This window comes from Trematomus bernacchii, unplaced genomic scaffold (assembly GCF_902827165.1).
Source record: "Trematomus bernacchii unplaced genomic scaffold, fTreBer1.1, whole genome shotgun sequence".
In the NCBI taxonomy this organism is placed as follows: domain Eukaryota; kingdom Metazoa; phylum Chordata; class Actinopteri; order Perciformes; family Nototheniidae; genus Trematomus; species Trematomus bernacchii.
The window spans coordinates 573,498-593,944 of NW_022987562.1; the positions used below are offsets into that span (position 1 = coordinate 573,498).

At 40.7% G+C, this 20,447-nt stretch overlaps 2 protein-coding genes across 2 annotated transcripts; one reads left to right on the forward strand and one right to left on the reverse strand.

The window, feature by feature from the left end:
* The first annotated feature begins 1,196 nt into the window (after positions 1 to 1,196).
* gpkow (G patch domain and KOW motifs) lies at positions 1,197 to 13,705 on the forward strand. Its single transcript, XM_034124132.1, has 11 exons — positions 1,197 to 1,384; positions 2,185 to 2,381; positions 4,017 to 4,159; positions 6,616 to 6,722; positions 7,686 to 7,890; positions 9,424 to 9,556; positions 10,683 to 10,821; positions 10,915 to 11,035; positions 12,284 to 12,353; positions 13,371 to 13,456; positions 13,533 to 13,705. The coding sequence occupies exons 1-11, from the start codon at positions 1,212 to 1,214 to the stop codon at positions 13,659 to 13,661; spliced, it is 1,503 nt and encodes a 500-aa protein (XP_033980023.1). The 5' UTR covers positions 1,197 to 1,211; the 3' UTR covers positions 13,662 to 13,705.
* Positions 13,706 to 13,731: 26 nt separating this feature from the next.
* pqbp1 (polyglutamine binding protein 1) lies at positions 13,732 to 20,444 on the reverse strand. The gene is made up of 7 exons (XM_034124134.1): positions 20,348 to 20,444; positions 19,646 to 19,712; positions 19,446 to 19,557; positions 17,405 to 17,505; positions 16,097 to 16,279; positions 15,950 to 16,007; positions 13,732 to 14,164 (listed from the first exon to the last, which is right to left on the reverse strand). The coding sequence occupies exons 2-7, from the start codon at positions 19,710 to 19,712 to the stop codon at positions 14,014 to 14,016; spliced, it is 672 nt and encodes a 223-aa protein (XP_033980025.1). The 5' UTR covers positions 20,348 to 20,444; the 3' UTR covers positions 13,732 to 14,013.
* Positions 20,445 to 20,447: the final 3 nt, after the last annotated feature.

Sequence of the window (20,447 nt, forward strand, 5' to 3'; positions counted from 1 at the left end):
TTTACTACGGATAATGAAGAGAAACGTGGCTGCTCCCGGTGCTGTGACCGGGGAGAGTCGGTGTCATTGAGCCGCTGCAGGCGCGGTGCTTTCAGGGCGAGGAGCGTCAATTGCAGGAGATCACATCAGATTAGATCAGATTAGATAAATGCTATGATGTCCGGTAGTAAAGTGTGCTCAGGTTAATAATCCCGCTGCGCAAAAAAAGCACTTTTAGTGCAAAGAAACACTGCTACAATGCAAATGAGCAGCAGGTTATCTTGGGAAGTTAAGGAGCACAGAGGGGAGGGAATGAAAAGAGTTAAAAGTCCCGCCCCTTATCATCCTCTCTGTGTGTACCTGCATCACTTTTCGTTTACGAGTTATAACGAGTTAGCGTGAGAACAAGATCAATTTGAGCTTTTATAAACTAATTTGCTATACACGACGAGTTGTCTCTTTAAATGTATAAGGCTCGAACTTGTTTTGTACTCATAATTATGTTATTGTTTTTTGATATGCGAGTTTTGCTTGGATAAGACTTTAATGAGGCTAATTTATAGTAACATGGACATAACCCGTTTGGGTGTGAACGCAGCAATAATTCATACTTTCTATAACATAATCAGAAATTATTTAATAAGGAGTAGACACTTTTTAATTGAGCAAAATATAAAATTAGGTAATTCTTTAAATTACAGTCTGCAGCATATGTTTAATTATCACAAAAATAAAAATAATTTAAGTTTGAATTAAAATTAAATTGTATCGGTATTTTCAAGGACAAGCATATATTCTTTTTTGGTATATTCAAACTGTAGTCCAATATTCTGTCCTCATATATTGTTAAATCGGCAACATAAACTATCATTATTATTTGTTTTCGAGTCATTTAAAATTAAATTGTATTGGGTATTTTATATTACCCAATACATATATATTATTTTTATTGTATTTGTTAATATATTGAAACTGTAGTCAAATATTATTTCGTTATATATTGTAAAGTTGTAGCCTACTTATTTTATTATTTTATATAATATATGATATAGCTTTTTGCCTAACAAAAATGTCTATCATTTGTTGGAATCTAATCAATGTAGCCTACCTTTAATTATCATGCCTGTTGGGAATTGTAGTACTTTGGCAAGACTTCAACACCACAAGCATAGCCACATAAAACTACAACTACCAGAACACCGTTCACCTACCAGTTTTGGTCACAAACAATCATGGCGTCGCACGGGGAAGATGTTCCTGAGGACGAAACAGAGAAAAAACCAGCCCCGCTGTCCTTTGGATTTACTAAAACAGTTAGCAAATTCAAACCTTCCTCTGTGGAAGGAGTGACAGACAGGGAGGAGAAAGATTACTTGACGGGAATTGACGGGAAAGAGTTGCTGAGGTAAGAATCTGATGCTAATGCTAACATACCGGTTATTTACATAGAATGTTAGCATCAACGTAGCGGTTACGTTCTATAAACGTTTATTCTGTTTTACGTGTCAGTTGGATTTAGCTTAGCTAGCTAGTTTTTAAATAGTAGATGTTATTAGCAGGGTTGGGAGGGTTACTTTTAATATGTATTATATTACAATTACTAGTAAGTAGTTACCTGTTAAAAAAAAATTAATCAGTAACGTAATCACGTAAAAAGTAAAGTAATCTGATTACTTTCCGTTAGCTTTGGATTACCTGAGTATCAATGCAATGCTAAGAAACACAAGAGAAAATAAATATCAATAAGATGTCAGGAAGAAACCAAAGTATTTAGGATACAAAATGTCTCCTTTTGAGCTAGGCCTACAGAATAGTATCGTTTACAAACGCTGTTACACACATCAATTAACATCAAACAAAGTATGTTTGTTTAATAAATCAGGTGTCCACTTACTGCATTTGAAAATAAAATTAAATGAAAGTAACCTAGATGATAAGCAAAAACACTACGTCAACCTTGTCATTCTTTATTATAAAACGCATTGTAATCCTGCTAAAATCCCCATTTAACTAGTGATTTGATTACATTTTTATGTAACTGTAAGGGAATACACTTAGCCTTTTTTTGTATCCTCATTACGCAATCCCGTAACATGTAATCCGTTACTTCCCAAGCCTGGTTATGAGTTTATTTTACGTTAGTTTAAACATTATTTTGCCACAGAAACTAACTAAATATTGTCTTTCCCTGACTGTGCCCTGCAGTACCAAGCCCTCAGAGAAGCCCAAAGAGCTGATCATCCCTCTGATCCAGAAGAACCGCTGGCACCACCGTGCGGACCGAGCGACGCCCAGCGAGCCGAGCGCCGCGACTGAAGCCAAAACACAGGAAGCCAAAACACAGGAAGCTGCTCCGGAGAATGACTCTGTGGAGTCCCAGGCCGTCAAAGAGCTCATTGAAGGTGGGTACATCGAGAATAATAACAATAACAACAGACTTTCAAACAGAGTTACAAAGTGCTGACACATAAAACAGAACACATTTAATACACTTACATGATCAAATTAACAAAACTTATGTCTTATATGTCTTAAATGATATGATGATATGATGTCTTAAATGATATGATGAATTGGAAATGGGGGACCCTGATGTAAACAAGACGAAAGTCTTTCTCTGGTCTGCATCCCCTTAACAATTGTATGTTTTGAGCTGTACTGTACTGTACCCAATATACAAGCTGTTAATAAACTTTTCAATCAATCAATCAATCAAAACGGCTACCAAACACATCATGAAACGGAATAAAACATAACTAAAATCATACGAAAGCAATTCCAAAAGGGTTTTTAAAGGTGATTAAAACATCTCCTGGAATAAATCTATTGCATACCAGATATTGTATTATGTAGTTGTATAGACGTTGTGATTTTCTATTGGCCCTGTAATATCTATCTGAAGGTAAAGCATTCAGAATAGTGTTGGTGCAGATTAAATAAAAACAGTACCCTGGTAATAGAAGTGTTTCTTAAAAAGTATATATAGGCAAGTAAAAGTACTACTTGAGTAAAAGAGTAGTAACTAACTTTATTATAAGCCATTTATAACATCAAAGTATTACGCTTAGACAGGCCCTCAACAGGTAATGACTTGTGATAAGTGTCACTTAATCATTATAATGCTATCCAGAACAAGACAAATGACCAAATGCATGCTGTTAATCACTTCAAACAAAATGAAAAAAACAACCGTGGTTCTCTTAACGATTCCTTGAAATGAGAGGCTTCTGCATCTTCTGTAAAGTGTGTAAATGAAACCAATACTACCCACAATACATCTCATTTACACTTTTCTCTGTGCGCGGCAAAACAAGCTCGCCAAAATGGCTTCACCAGTCTGGCAGTATTTTAAGGTGTCCGAAAAAGATAATAAAATAGCGGTATGCAACGTGTGTGTGAAGCAGAAATCCTGCAGCTCCACCCGCTGTGACGGACCGGTGAGCGGAGCAAAACACACACTAAGAGTTAGACCTAACACACTTGGCTATTTTATCTACCTCTGGAACAAGCTAAACTAGTTATACATATATTTATTCTTCACTGTCGGGTCACTCATTACTGGATCAGTGAGCTGCATGAGATACTGACAGGCTGTCAGGAGAGAGAGAGAGGGGGAGAGAGAGAGAGGAGAGAGAGAGAGAGAGGGAGGAGAGAGAGAGAGAGGGAGAGAGAGAGAGAGGGGGGAGAGAGAGAGAGGGGGAGAGAGAGAGAGGGAGAGAGGGAGAGAGGAAAAGAGAGCACTTCCGCTCATTTCCCCCGTGTTATTATCCAAAGTTAATGTAAACTTGAATAATGTACTTCATTTGAATGTAATAATTATGTTGGTTGTTGTTTGTGGAAGCGCCAGTGAATGAGCCCCATTAACTGAGTTTTAAACATCACTTTAAATGGAAGATCCCCATAGGCCCCGCCCACTCGATTGGATCGGCGATCGGTATCGGCCGATACTGATTCCGGCGATCGGCCCCAAAATTGGCGATCGGAGCATCCCTACTCTCATTAAAAGCTTGTTATACTTGACCACTTTCGTCTCGTAGATTCTCGGAGGCAGCTGGAGGAATGGCAGAACGGCCCTCAGGCAGAGAACCTGAACCTCTACATCCCCCTGCTGATGCAGAACCAAGTCCCTGAGGGCTTCGAGGACGGAGACCATGTGAAGGTGGATCTGAGGCCTGAATCCGTAAGTGTGGAGACGTGTTGTGTGAGAGAAAGAACAGCTGCTTTACTCAGTGATTGATATTATCTTTTGGATGAAATCTTGCTTGATACATTTTCCTTCGAATACACTGTTTGAATACAAAGTGTTGGGAATGTACTCTCAGTATATTTCAATATATTCATGTTTTAGTGTTTGGTGAACCAGAGAACAAGTCAAGTCATTGACATACTGCCGTAGACATAAGACCATATTTTGAAGCGATGGATGGATGATGCAATCTACTGAAATTCTGAACACTAAAATCAACCCATTTTAAATCAATGATGATAGATGAATACAAGTTTTCACAGTCTGACATTTTTGACTATAATATAATCCTCTACATAAACAACATAAACATTTAAGCCCATCCTGACACCTGAGAGTTTCCTTTCTGTTTTTTATAGTTGGCTTTCTGTTTTTAGCTTGTGTGTGATGCCTTGCTTCAGGGTATTGTTTAGTTGTTTGAGGAGAGAATTGCTCTCAGGCTCTTGGCTAATTGTACATTGTTCTAACTGCTATCAGATGTAGAAATCATAATCAAATCTGCTGGAGAGGCATTTCAGTGAGAATATGAAAACTCCTGACGGTTCAGAAAAATCCGGTAGACTGGCGACTTTGACTCTGGTTGAAATCTGAGTGTGTGAAAGTGCTGACGGTCAACGGAGAGAAACCTCTGATGTCAGGACAGGGAGGCTGGGTGGCAGACAGGCGTCCACACTCTCCCCAGAGACATGCAGGCAGCCAATCAGACGTCCTGTTTTCACCGAGAGGCCTCGAACGCCTCGTCTCTGTCACCCCGGCTCTGCTCCGTGTCACTGCAGAAGAACTGTCAGTCTGTGGCCCCGAGCTCGTTTAAATGCAGGCTGCTCAGTGAGCGTGGACCCCAGGCTTCCCTCTGAGGAGCGGGGCCGTCGCTCGGCTCTGAACGGCGGCCGCTGGGGCCCGGCTGAGTCTGACAGCCTGGGGCCAAACGGCTGAGTAAGAGCGGCATCACACAGCGCTTCTCTCTGTCACTGCACAACTCAACCATTACATTACATAAGCACCGCATTTAGTACCATAACACATTTAAATGCGTCTGTATTTCCTTGTTTTTTTTAGCATTTCATGTATGTGTCCTGATGCTTAAGAAGATATAATACTCAGTGTTGTCAAATGGATTTTTTGATACATTTAAAATATTTTACACACATCAGATCTTCGTTACTATCTGCGCTTTCTCCATTCCTTTCTCTACGACGCAGTTTTGCTAGTGGTGTGGTCTTGATTTAGATTGTTGGGTCCTATTAGGAAAAATGTTGCACCCAACTTATAAGAATGTTGAATACCTCCCAATTTGTTTCAACATTTTTAAATGGAAAAGGCAAATTCACTTTCGATTGTGTGTCAATCCTGGAAAAGGATATGGTGCTGCATGAATGTAGGAAAGTTTGAGTCATTGTTGATGCTGCTGTTCTCTGCTACTAGCCATAAGAAGAAAAATGCATTGATTTACTCTTTATTTCCCTATATTTACATATTTCCTCATATTGAAAATGGTATTTGTTGGGGAATCATTTGCCTAGGTATTCAACCTTTGACACAGTTCATCATTTTCTCCTTTCCCATGGCATAGGTCTACGGCCTTGGGTATTGCTGCCATCTCTCTTAAGGAGGGGCAACTCTCGGTCAGAGGTAGTTATTGTTGTGGGACCCCTGGAACACATCCTTCTCGGGGTGTAGATGACCCCGAACAACTGTGATTCAGTGTCCTCAGCTGTTTAGTCTATCTCAGGGTGTCCGCGGGGTCTTAAAAAGTATTAAAAGTTGATAAATCAATTTAGCGAAAATTAAGACGTCATCTGAACAGGACATCGCACGCTCACTGCTTGATAGCGTGCGAAGGCCCGTTTACGCCGGTTGTTAAACGACATCGTTATGGGGAAATGCAAGTCTGCGTCCAAATGGTTGGAAGATAAGGAGGAAGGACAATCAATACTGTATATAGTCAATGTGAGGTAAAGTGTGTCGCCAATGTAACCGGTTAAAACTCCAAGTGGCGATGAGGTCTTAAAATGTATGGAAAGGGTCTTAAAAAGGGTCTTAAAAGTTATTACATTTGACTTCAGGATTCCTGCATATATCCTGTATCTATTGAAGAATGTTGATTATTACACTCTGAACTAGTTCAAACCTGGAGCTACAGGAGGGTGCTTCAGAATTGATTGTGGCATCTCTACCGTGTGGTCAACTCGTGGCCCGTGACATGTCTTGTGAATTCTCCGGCCAACGCTCCAAATAAACCGTCAGTTTTTGCCATCAAAGCTCCAGCTCTCCATCGTGTCTCTCTTTGAGTCCTGACTCTAATTGCTTCAGGAGTTTCCCCCACAGTATTGTTTATTGAAATGTGTCACGGTTTTGTATCAAAGTTAACATTATGTGACTCTGTTGGTCAGTCGACAGAGGCGGACTATGCGTGTGTTCCTGTGGAGGCGTATGGCATCGCCATGCTGAAAGGGATGGGCTGGAACAAAGAGGAAGGCATCGGACGCACCTTCAAACAGTAAGAAACAAACGGATGCTTTACTACTTCCTCTACTCATTTAAATGTACACTTAACTTGCACCACTGTGGTGTTCGAAGACATGCTTAAAGAATGTATCAGAAGGGCAACATACAATTATACATTTCTGAAAGTTAATTAATGTTTTTCTAAAACCAATTATCTTTCGGTTTTGGACTGTTATAGATATTTAAAGACTTCATCCTGAGCTCTTAGACTATGTCATGGGTTTTTTTTTATATTCCTTTTCACATTAAATATACTTAAAATACCTTAAAAAATGCTGACTAATCTATAATACAAATAATAATTAGTTTCTTCCCAAGGTTGAATATAAATTAAATTGGTGTTGGAATTTGTTAATTCTGAAGAAATGTACGTTTGTTTTCATTCAGATCTGGATAATGAATGTATTTCCACTTGGGCTGTGCAATTAATCGTATTTTAATCTCGATTTTGGCCTGCAACGATTATGAAAACAACGTAATCGAAATAAAACGATTATTTTCTATTTTTTGAAGAAATATTTGTATTGGTTTTTCAGTTGAATTATACTTAAAGTTCAGGGTAATCAACTGTTAAAAACATACTCAACATTTTTTTTTTTCAATAAATGGATGTTTTCAAAGTAAATGGATAATCGCTTTTAATTATTGACCAAAATAATCGTGATTATGATTTTTGCCATAATCGCACAGCCCTAATTTCCACTGTGAGTATTGTTACAACTAGTGAAATATGAATGCTTTAGCACATTTACCTGCAGTTATAATGTAGATTGCAACTGCATAAAAGCCCTCATAACAGTCAACTATTTTCCCAAAGGAGAAGCATTGACAGGATCACATTCATATCCGTGCAAAATCATTTTGTTTTCATCCTTGTCCCCCCCCCCCCCCAGCCTCTCCTGCACATGTCTGTCTCTCTGTTTATTGATCCACTCTGTTGCTTCTGTCTGCTCAGGCATGTGATCCCGATCGAGAGCCAGCTCCGCCCCAAAGGTCTGGGTCTGGGTGCCGATCGTGCCGCCATAAAGGACCTGGAGCCCACCAAACACAAGCGCCCCCCCAAGCCTGGTGAGGAGAGGGAGAAGGAGGAGGAGCTGGTGATGGGGCCCGGGGGCTTCGTGCTGGTGCAGTCAGGGGCCCACAAAGAGCTGTACGGCAAGGTACGCTTCATCTGAAACATCGGCAACATGTTATACATCCATAACCATCAGCTGTTTCCATGCCCTCATTTTAGTTCAGAGGCTCCATACAGCAAGTGGGAAGCAGTGGAGTACAAATACTTTGTTACTGTACTTAAGTACATTTTTCTGGTATCAGTACTTTACTCCACTACAAATTTTTCTGACCACTTTTCTACTTTTTACATTTTGAACCCAAATACCTGTACTTTCTACTTCTTACATTTTGAACCCAAATACCTGTACTTTCTACTTCTTACATGTTGAACCCAAATACCTGTACTTTCTACTTCTTACATGTTGAACACAAATACCTGTACTTTCTACTTCTTACATTTTGAACACAAATACCTGTACTTTCTACTTCTTACATTTTGAACCCAAATACCTGTACTTTCTACTTCTTACATGTTGAACACAAATACCTGTACTTTCTACTTCTTACATGTTGAACACAAATACCTGTACTTTCTACTTCTTACATTTTGAACACAAATACCTGTACTTTCTACTTCTTACATGTTGAACCCAAATACCTGTACTTTCTACTTCTTACATTTTGAACCCAAATACCTGTACTTTCTACTTCTTACATGTTGAACCCAAATACCTGTACTTTCTACTTCTTACATGTTGAACCCAAATACCTGTACTTTCTACTTCTTACATTTTGAACACAAATACCTGTACTTTCTACTTCTTACATTTTGAACCCAAATACCTGTACTTTCTACTTCTTACATGTTGAACACAAATACCTGTACTTTCTACTTCTTACATGTTGAACACAAATACCTGTACTTTCTACTTCTTACATTTTGAACACAAATACCTGTACTTTCTACTTCTTACATGTTGAACACAAATACCTGTACTTTCTACTTCTTACATGTTGAACACAAATACCTGTACTTTCTACTTCTTACATGTTGAACACAAATACCTGTACTTTCTACTTCTTACATTTTGAACACAAATACCTGTACTTTCTACTTCTTACATTTTGAACACAAATACCTGTACTTTCTACTTCTTACATGTTGAACACAAATACCTGTACTTTCTACTTCTTACATGTTGAACAGAAATACCTGTACTTTCTACTTCTTACATGTTGAACACAAATACCTGTACTTTCTACTTCTCACATGTTGAACACAAATACCTGTACTTTCTACTTCTTACATGGGTCAGGTACTCTTTAAAACAGCTGCTAGTTATGGGTACTTTTTACTGAAGTACATTTCAAAGCCCTCTTAACTTTTACTTGAGTAAAGAAGTTTAGTCAGTACTTCTACTTTTACCAGAGTATTTTTAAACACGAGTATCTGTACTTCTACTTGAGTAAAGGATGTGAGTACTTTTGCAGTAAATTGCAGTTTATGTCTTCTCTGTAGTTTTTACACTTTGAAAAGTAAATCTCGGGCGCGCCGTTTGTTGACACCCTGCATCGGAGTCTTCATGTTTTGTTTTGACCCTAGTGTTCCCTCTGAGTAACTTTATTTCCCGCTACAGATTGAAGGCTTGGACCCCGATAACGCCCGTGTGGTGGTGAAGCTGGCCATCGGGGGTCGGTCTGCCACCATCAGCCAGCACGCTGTGAAGCTGGTGGGACGTACAGAATACGAGAAAAACTGCAAAGACCTCAGTGAGTCACTCTCTAAAAACAAAATATAACAAGTAAACATTTAAGGTAAATAGTCTTGATGCTGATATTAGATTACATTTCTCTGAATTTGGTTAGAGGTCATCAAAGGTCAACATTTTAATTTGATCCAATTAAGACCAGTTCTGTTTTTTTAATTACACGTAATGGCCGTTCCAATCTGATTAGGTTTTTTTTTTTTTTTTTTTTTTTTAAATTGTTGATACAGTTTTTACAATGCAGCTTGTATATTATAACGATAATATAGCTTTAGTGTGAGGCTAAATATAATTAATATCTTCTTTAACATTTCTTGTATATACAGGGTGTCCGTGGGGTCTTAAAAAGTATTAAAAGTTGATAAATCAATTTAGCAAAAATTAAAGGTGGGGTAGGACATTTTGGAGAAACCAGCTCGAGTGCGCTAGAATTTGAAAATACACAGCCGGAGAAAATCTGCCACTTCCTTACAGAGCCCCTCCTCCAACACACACGAACGCGCACATGACCAATGAGGGCACGAGATAAGTTTGTGCACAGATGGAAGGCTGACAGGCAGGTAGGCCATCCAGTTATTTTAGCCGGGCCGGCTAAAATGATTGGTCGTGCTTTTTACAGTATTACGGCTTCCACAGATGATATTTCTTTATGGATTTTTTGTCAAAGCACTTAAGATATTCATTGCTATCGGGATGTTAAGAGCATTCCATGGAATATAACAAGTGTATCTTGAGCCGGTTTCTCAAACTTACCTACCCCACCTTTAAGGCTATTAAAAAGTATTAAAGGGCATTTTCCAAGGTATTACATTTTGTAGCTTGTTTTCAATAAGTATATAAATTGTCCAAAGAGGTTGTATTCTACAGTTTGCCTGAAAGTAATCACTGCGTAGGTGTGTAGTGTGATTCTGTGTAGTTTATTTATGGCATCCCGTTGGATTTGACGTCATCTGAACAGGACATCGCACGCTCACTGCTTGATAGCGCGCGAAGGAAGCATCTCCTGTGGGCGGGACTAAGACACGAGGATAGGAGTCGAGGAGGGGAGTCGAGGAGGGGAAATTAGAGAATTGAGAAGCCTTCTGTGTTTCAGTGTTTTCCACATTTGACATTTTTCTCCTGCTCACCAGCTCGCCTCAGTAGAGCCCACAAAGAGAAGGAGAAGGAGAAGGAGCGAGAGAAGGAGAAGGAGCAGCAGAGACAGGAGGAGAAGGAGAGCCGGAGTAAAGACGAGAGGAAGAGGAAACACAGAGAATCCAGTCAGGACAGGTACACACTTTACCTCACTGCAATGTTTCTCATTTCCATCTATCGGCTAATAAAGCGTTCTCTGAGTAACCGTGTGTTTGATGTTCTCTGTAGAGACAAGCCTCCGGTGAAAGAGGCGAGGCGACCCCCGCCCCCCCCTTCCTGGCTCCAGAGGGATTTGAAGGTTCGCTTCATAGACAAATCCTTCAAAGGGGGCAAATACTACAACTCAAAGGTACTGATATAACACCTGAGCATCTTGCACCTGTTTAGGCTCATGTACTCATTACCCATATTACCATCAGAAGGTTTATCATTTAACTCGTCCAGACCTTCACCAAGTTCCTTTTACCTATATCCTTTCACTGAATGATGTATGTTTGTGTCTGATTGTCTTTGATTTATTACATTTTTCTGACACATAGAGTAAAAAACATACTATTTATAAAAAAAAGGGGGTCTTCCCCAGGGTTCCCGTGGGGTCTTAAAAACGTCTTAAATATGATAAAAAAATAAAAAGGTCTTAAATATGATGGGATTTGAAAGGTACTTCTGTGTAGCGATCGCGTCTAAATGTGTTTTGGGGGAAATGTCCGGGCTGCAAAGTAACCAGTACGGTAAGAGCCTTTCAGTTCCCCCCAACAATTTGTATTGAAATAAATCAACATGGAACCAGTAATCACTAACTTTGTTTCCCACGGCCCCTTATCGGAGAACACCCAGCTAGTAACCTAGCAACCAAGCTTCAGCTAAACTCCGGTATCTTCGAATCTACTTACAAATAAATATGGGGAAGTGTAAGTTCAACCGTATTTGGTTGGAAAACATTGAATTTAGTGCTTTTGGTTGAAACCAGTGGAGGGGAACGTGTTTGAAGCCCGCTGCACCTTTTGCAAACACAATTAGCGTTTGTTTTGCTAATGCAGTGTTAGCTAATGCAGCGTTAGCTAGTGCAGCGTTAGCTAGTGCAGCGTTAGCTAGTGCAGCAGCTCCCGCAACAACACCGGGGGACCTCCGGGCGACGTTTGAGTCTACGTCAACCCTAAAAGCGGAGGTGCTGTGGGCGCTAAATACCGTAGCTATACACCAATCATACAACAGCATGAAGACAGCAGAGCTCTGACTATAGCTCTTGACACACACACACACACACACACATACTTCTGTGTACTGTTATTGTTCAGTCATCGTTCTTATGTTGAACATGAATACATTTACTTTGTAAGTAATTATGGGACATATTTCTTCTTTCATAGCAATTTTCCTTCATACTTTTTTGCCGTGAAATATAGGTCTTAAATTCTATTCAAAGTGGTCTTAAAAAGTCTTCAATTTGAGTTGGTGAAACCTGCAGGAACCCTGCTTCCCTATCTTGCACTACATAATGAGTTGCTGTGTTATATAATGATAATAATATAATATAATGATATTAATGATAATAATTATAATGATTACAAATGAAGGGTTTCTGTTTTCTTTATAGATGTGTGTGGAGGACGTCCTCTCACCATCAACCTGTATCTGTCGAACTGACGAGGGGCGGCTGATAGACGGTGAGTCGTCAGCGATACTTCTAATAAAGACTACATTCAGAATAAAACATGTCTCACATATGCTGCAGAAACCATCAAACCAAACAAATACTCAAGGAGCTGCTGCATGAGAAACCTTTGCTTTTTTTTGTGCTGGTCAGTTCCCGGACCGTGGCCGTGTCACACTGGAATCTAATATCGATCGGGTTTTAGAAAATAGTGTGAAACATCCAAACAAAAAAAAAGTCTGATCTGTGGAATAAAAGCAATAAGGCTTGCCGTGTAAACATTGCCAATGCTGGATCAATTCCTCGTTCACTATGATTGTGCTTTTCCACATCAGTGACAATTATTTTATGCTTTTGTTATAACCATTGATAAAGGATCTAGATACTTAAATAACCCGCTGTTTATGTAAAAAGTTTGGCATTTTTTACCCAAATGTGTTTGTTTACTATCCAAAGTAGTAAAACAACAACGAAAAACATGTTAAGTGTTCCTATGATCAGTTCCTTATTGGCAACAGTTGTGCTCATACGGCTCATAATCTTTCTTACTTGTAAATGAAGAAGTAACCTTGTTAAATAAAGTTGTGAATAACCTTGTTGGGAAAATAGTGAATGTACTCTTCCAATATGAGAGTCCACATGATAACAAAGGTATCCCAAATGTAGCTGTGTACATGACAGGATGTATGATTACCTAGAAGAGCGTCAGGACTGTTTTAGGCATATGATAGCTATGTGATTAACATGATGATTCAGCCTCTATGGAGATAGACATATGACAAGCATGATCATTTCTGACGTGGAGCTAATCTGAAGTAAACATTGAATACTGCTTTCTATTCCTCCATCTTGTGACTGTGTAATTCCCTCTCTTGCATATCAGCATGTGAACTAGTTGGACCATATGCTCTGTATGGGATGACTACTTCCATTCCTGAGAGGATCAGAAATACATGGATCCTGAGATTGAAGCTCAAGCCGGTGACCAGTGATATTTTTCTAACAAACCTGTTAATTCTTTTGGTTGCAGATGTGAAGCAGGGCATGCTGGAAACCATCATCCCCAAACTCGAGTCCGAGTCTATAATGGTTGTCCTGGGCGAGCACAGAGGACAGGTGAGCAGTGGACCCTCTCTCCTGCAGTGTGTGTGTGTATTGTTACTAATCACTGTGTGTGTTTTTGTTTTTCCAGGTGGGCCGTATCCTCCAGCGGGACAAGAACAAGTGCCGCGCGATGGTGCAGCTCGACCGACACGAGGAGAAAGTGTTCATGCTGGATTATGACATCATCTGTCAGTACGTAGGGGAGACGGACCACTGACTCAAATATCCCCCCCATCGTCACACCTCTAAATGTTGTTACTTAAAAAAAATCGTGAATTTTAAAGCAATTTTGTAATAAAACAGTGTCAAGAACTTTATTTGTACAGAAGTTATTACAAGATGTATCACCAACAGTCCAAAATAAAAGTCACAGTAATGTTTATTAGCAAATGAAGGGGCACTGTCAATCACAGGTCATATAAAACACATATTTACAACTGTTCTAATACGAGCGTCAATGCACTTTAACTCCAGACACAGGTTTAAGAATGAAAACTAAATAACCGTCAGTCTGTAACGGCCAAAGGAAGACAAACTGTACACCGTAGATCTGTGAGTTGTTTCTCTGGTTACTCTTTGGGGATTTGGTTAGCTGCGTTAGCTCGTAGCACGGCCCCTGGACTCGGGTACGGCCGCTGCTGGAACAGAGGCCCCGCCGCCGTGGTGTCGGCCCCCGTCTTCGCCTCATTACGCTTCGGCAAGCCAGTCGACCAATTGCCCCTGTAGAGAAAAATGCTTGTTTAAATGAAAGGTCCCCTATTATACTGTTTCTCATCAATATATTATAGGTCTCAGATATATACAGAGCCTGTCTCTGATTGGCTGAAACACCAAACAGATCATTGCAGCATCCCATAATCCCCTCTGTTTCAAAAGTGCTGATTCTCTGTCTGTTACTTTAGATGAAAATAAGGAGCCCCTCCCCACGCCCCTCTGAGAGATATTTGGTTACAAAGAACACAATGGTGCTCTAGGAGAAGATTCAGGTGATAAGGTGGGGGGGGGGGGGTTACCTTGGTTGCTGATTGGCTAATGGTTATACAAGACAAAACATCGTTATGACATAAAGTGGCCAAAATCTGATCAGCTCATTTTCAGACAGGTTTTTATATAAATGGATCAGGACAAAAAGAGAGAGAATCTTTGTTCCTGAAACTTTCAGAGTCTCTTTCCACAGAGGGGACACATGTTGATGAAGAAGAGAGATGAAGAAGAGGGGACACATGTTGATGAAGAAGAGACATGAAGAAGAGGGGACACATGTTGATGTAGAAGAGACATGAAGAAGAGGGGACACATGTTGATGTAGAAGAGACATGAAGAAGAGGGGACACATGTTGATGTAGAAGAGACATGAAGAAGAGGGGACACATGTTGATGTAGAAGAGACATGAAGAAGAGGATTTTGCACAATAGGGGACCTTTAACACACACAGAGGGGAAATGTAGCTACAGTAGATGCAGTTTGTGGAAGCTAAAAAGTTCATATCCACTCAAATGTTAAGTATTTAGAATATTTCCTTTGCCAGTATCTATGCTCTCTTCAAAAACCACAAGACTCCATTGACAAAAACTGGAATTTTACATCGCAGAACACAGGAGTTTCTTTTTCTACCGATGCCTTTATTAGTATGTTAGTATGTGTTATTGTGCGACTTTGGAGTTTTAAATGGAACAACAACTCCTGTGTTCTGCACGCTAAAATTACACAGCCAGCTTTAAAGAGAGCTTCAGTTCCCGTCAAAGGGGCTTTCTGACGGCAAGGTAAAGCTGTGAAAATATTCTACATTTAGTGTACACTTTGAATGTTTTGAAGGAGTCTTAAATACGTCCACAGCAGTGCATTGTTAGCTTCCTGCAGGTACTCCTGTCTTTTTCTATAAACTCCATCTACAGTAACCCATACACTTAGTAGGGAGGCATGTGGCGCAGTGGGTAGAGCGTTGGTGTTCGGATTAGGGGAGCACAGGTTCAAACCCCACTGCAGTCAGCATGTCGTTGTGTCCCTGAGACACTTCACCCCAAATTGCTCCTGTGGGGATTGCCCACAGTATTGAGTATGTAAGTCGCTTTGGATAAAAGCGTCTAACAAGTGACATGTCATGTAGTATGACCTCATATGACCAAACTTCAAATGATCCCTTTTAAATTATACCAGTTTTACATATCGAAAATCTGTTAGCTGGACTTGCTTCATACTTTTTCTTAGACTCTGGAGAAGCTTGGTCAAAATAATTCATTTTGGCCCTGGAGACTATTTATAACCAAAAGCGTGTCGAAGTAGAGTTTGAATCAAGATGACGTTTCCCAGGCAGGAAGGGTTTAATGGAAAGACGTATTAAATCGCACTGTGGGAAGAGTAGAGTTTTTCGAGCCTGAAAGTCACAATATTTCAGCTTCTAATGCGTTTATGGTGTGCCATCTGTCTCTACCAATTACATGGAAGTGGCATAGTCATTTTGTGGAGTGCTCTTTAGACAAGAGCTTGTTGTAAATATACTGTACCTCGGGGCATCAGAGTAAGCACTGGGATCCATGGGGTCCATCTCATCTTCTTTTCTCCCTGAAGGACAGTGAGTATGTTAGATCCATGTATGTAAGAAACATCACTTTGAAAATGTTTGTGTTTTATGATAAAGATGTAAGCTTTACCTCTTTTGCTCTTGCTGTACGGAGCTATTTCCTCCCTCCTGGGCTTCCTCCGGTCTCTCTCCCTCACCTCCTCCCTCTCTCGGTCTCTGTCTCTCTCTCGTTCCCTCTCCCGCTCCTTCTCTCTCTCCCGCTCTCTCTCTATCTTCTCGAACGGCCTCTCCACTCTCTCCTCCACCACCTCGGCTGAACCACAAAAACACAATAAAGGCAAACGTCAGAAAACAAACCGAAAACAAAATGCACTCTGGGATTATTTGCCAAAAGTGATCAATGATAGTAAGGATGTTAATAATGTTATTAGCTTATACAAAATATAAATCATTTATTAAATAGACTTTGGCATATATGTATAGGTCAAGATATCCAGCAGCAGTATATAAAGTTATTAAAATTAGCTTCAAGATCCTAAAAGTAACCCGGGAAATCAATATATAAATGACTCTGAAATGGGCCATTACGCATAAAGAGTACTTTTACTTTTGGTACTTTACATGGACGCGGGAAGGGGGGGTGCTGAGGGGGCTGCAGCACCCCCATCTGCGAGGCTCCACTAGCACCCGCACCCCCAAACGCGGTGCACCTACAGTGTACGTGTGCCACAGTGTCTCCGCTGCGAGGCTCCACTAGCCCCCCTAGCGCGCCACAGTTTATCCGCTGCGAGGCTCCACTAGCCCCCCAGCACGTCACAGTTTCTCCGCTGCGAGGCTCCACTAGCCCCCCAGCACGTCACAGTTTCTCTGCTGCGAGGCTCCACTAGCACCGCCCCCCAGCACGTCACAGTTTCTCTGCTGCGAGGCTCCACTAGCCCCCCAGCGCGTCACAGTTTCTCCGCTGCGAGGCTCCACTAGCCCCCCAGCGCGTCACAGTTTCTCCGCTGCGAGGCTCCACTAGCCCCCCAGCGCGTCACAGTGTCTCCGCTGCGAGGCTCCACTAGCCCCCCAGCGCATCACAGTTTTGCCGCTGAGAGACGCTACTAGCACCCCCCCCCCCCGCACCCCCAACTCTGACTGACTGGTACTTTAAGTATATTTTGAAGCAGATACTTTTGTATTTTTACTTAAGAGTTTGAATGCAGGACTTTAACTTGTAACAAAGTACTTTTAAAATGCAGTAATGCTACTTTTACTACTTACAACCAGTGGTGGAAGAAGTACTAATATTATATCAAAATCCTGCATTCAAAATCACACTTACTTATGCAGTAAACAAAATGCACTTAAAGGATGAAAAGTAAACTATTGATTGTGCTGTAAAATGTATCAGGCGTTTGGTTATTTTATATAGTTTGAAGGATTTGAAATGCCTTACCTCTTATTTTCTTGGCAGCTTTTGTCACCAATGTATTTGGGTCATTTGGAGACAGCCAGGCCACCAGATCGGTCTCTGCGTTCCAGTAATAAGGAAGACCACTGTGGAGTAAAGAAAAAAACAAATCAAATGAGTCAATTTGCAGATAGCTTCTTTTGAAATCAGGGTTTATCATTTAATTTAGTAATATTATTAATTTAATTTATTTTCCGATTAAAAATACATTTGAGCAAAAAGAAAGGGAGATTAAACCCTCTAGAAAATGTTTAAAGGTCCCCTATTATACTGTTTTTCATCAATATATTATAGGTCTCAGATATATACAGAACCTGTCTCTGATTGGCTGAAACACCAAACAGATCATTGCAACATCCCATAATCCCCTCTGTTTCAGCCCTGTTTCCAAAGTGCTGATTCTCTGTCTGTTACTTTAGATGAAAATAAGGAGCCACTCCCCACGCCCCTCTGAGAGATATTTGGTTAAAAATAACACAATAGCCGCTTTCACACCAAGTACCAAGTCCCCGGCAGGAAGTCCCCGGAGTTGGGGACTGGCTTCAGTTGAAGCTGCTGGGACTCCCAGCAGCTTCAACTGAAGCCTTCCGAGTAAATCGTCAGAACGCCGACACCTCCTCATCTCCACCGCTCCCATGTTTTTTTTTGTGTTGCCATAAGTTATTCTCTCTCCGTTGGTGCGTGGGACTAATGCTAATGCTAATAATGCTAATGCCAGCAAATACAATGGCGGCTTCAAAAAACCTTTCAGAGTTTTACGGGGCGTGGTTTGCAATTCGCCCAGCCAATCAGAAATTGGTACTTTTTTCTCCCCAGGAAAGTACCACCTCTCTAGCAGGGACTAAAAAGGGGGTAAAAGTTCTCATGAACTAAGTTCTCTTTTTGGTGTGAACGCAAAATCTCAGGAACTATCGGAACTAAACGGGAAAAGTACTCCGGTGTGAAAGCGCCTACTGGTGCTCTAGGAGGAGATTCAGGTGATAAGGTGGGGGGGGGGGGGGGTTACCTTGGTTGGTGATTGGCTAATGGTTACACAAGCCAAAACATCGTTATGACATCACAAAGTGGCCGAAATCTGATCAGCTCATTTTCAGACAGGTTTATATAGAAATGGATCAGGACAAAAAGAGAGAGAATCTTTGTTCCTGAAACTTTCAGAGTCTCTTTACACAGAGGGGACACATGTTGATGTAGAAGAGACATGAAGAAGAGGGGACACATGTTGATGTAGAAGAGACATGAAGAAGAGGGGACACATGTTGATGTAGAAGAGACATGAAGAAGAGGGGACACATGTTGATGTAGAAGAGACATGAAGAAGAGGGGACACATGTTGATGTAGAAGAGACATGAAGAAGAGGGGACACATGTTGATGTAGAAGAGACATGAAGAAGAGGGGACACATGTTGATGTAGAAGAGACATGAAGAAGAGGGGACACATGTTGATGTAGAAGAGACATGAAGAAGAGGGGACACATGTTGATGTAGAAGAGACATGAAGAAGAGGGGACACATGGTGATGTAGAAGAGACATGAAGAAGAGGGGACACATGTTGATGTAGAAGAGACATGAAGAAGAGGGGACACATGTTGATGTAGAAGAGACATGAAGAAGAGGGGACACATGTTGATGTAGAAGAGACATGAAGAAGAGGGGACACATGTTGATGTAGAAGAGACATGAAGAAGAGGGGACACATGGTGATGTAGAAGAGACATGAAGAAGAGGGGACACATGTTGATGTAGAAGAGACATGAACAAGAGGGGACACATGGTGATGTAGAAGAGACATGAAGAAGAGGGGACACATGTTGATGTAGAAGAGACATGAAGAAGAGGGGACACATGTTGATGTAGAAGAGACATGAAGAAGAGGGGACACATGGTGATGTAGAAAAGACATGAACAAGTGGATGTTGCATAATAGGGGACCTTTAAAGAATACCAGCCATAAAGATGTCGAGGTATGTAAATGCTTTTTTAATGAACAGTAGGAAATTGTCAAAATCATTAACAAACGTACCAGGCAGGGTCGAACACTTTATACCAGTTTGTTGGCAGATTCTCCACTCTGGTGGATTCATAATCTACGTTGTTGTCGTCGTAATCTTCAGCAATAATCTCCTCATCTCCCTCTGGAGGAAATGGAGAAGAAAAGTTGTTGAAAAATAAAAAATATATATGAATGCTAATACTCCCAAAGGGTTTTTTCAAATGTTTTACCTTGGTCTGAAGGTTTGACGATCCCTCTCTTTGCCAGGCGGGCGAGCAGCGCTGCAGGAAGAGGCATCTGAAGAAGAGATGAGGAGGAAGATGAGAGGGGTGCATCAGAGCGAAATACCCCAAATAATGAAGCCAACAGAGCTTTATTTGTATTAATATGTTCTTTCATGTTTCTTGTTCCCTGTAGTTGATTAACCCTTTGTTTATGTATGTGATAAGGCTTATAGGTGCAGCATGAGTGGAAGCCCAAAATAGTGCGAGACCAATGTGCAAGAAATGCAGATGAAGTCAACTATATACATGTCAGAAAGAATTAATAAATACTAAGATAAATACTAATAAGATGTCAGTGCCACACTTGGGTCCTCCCAGTGAAAAAGGTGTGCACACGCCACTGTCTATAACAACAGAAATACAGCAAGGTTCTGGTTCTGGTCTCTTCTGCATGCTTTCGTACCTCTGTGAGCCCCCATCTAACATGTTAGCTTGTGTCTCTTTTAGCTTATCAGGTTTGGTCAAAGTCTTATTTATAAATTAAGGATGCATTCTCCATTTAAAAGCGCCCCGCTTGGTGAGGAAGAAACTGGGAGATTAAACCAACACACACACCTGTTGTTTTCGTATATACCCCTATACATACACTACCACTAAACACCTACACGTATACTGTGAGTTAAAGTAATGAAATAAGACAAACATTACCTTTTATTTCGTATAAAATCGCCTCTGTGATCTCGAGGAGACTTCCCACAACAGCAAACAGCGCGCGCGCAGTGATGACGTAGTACCGTTGTTTCCCTGA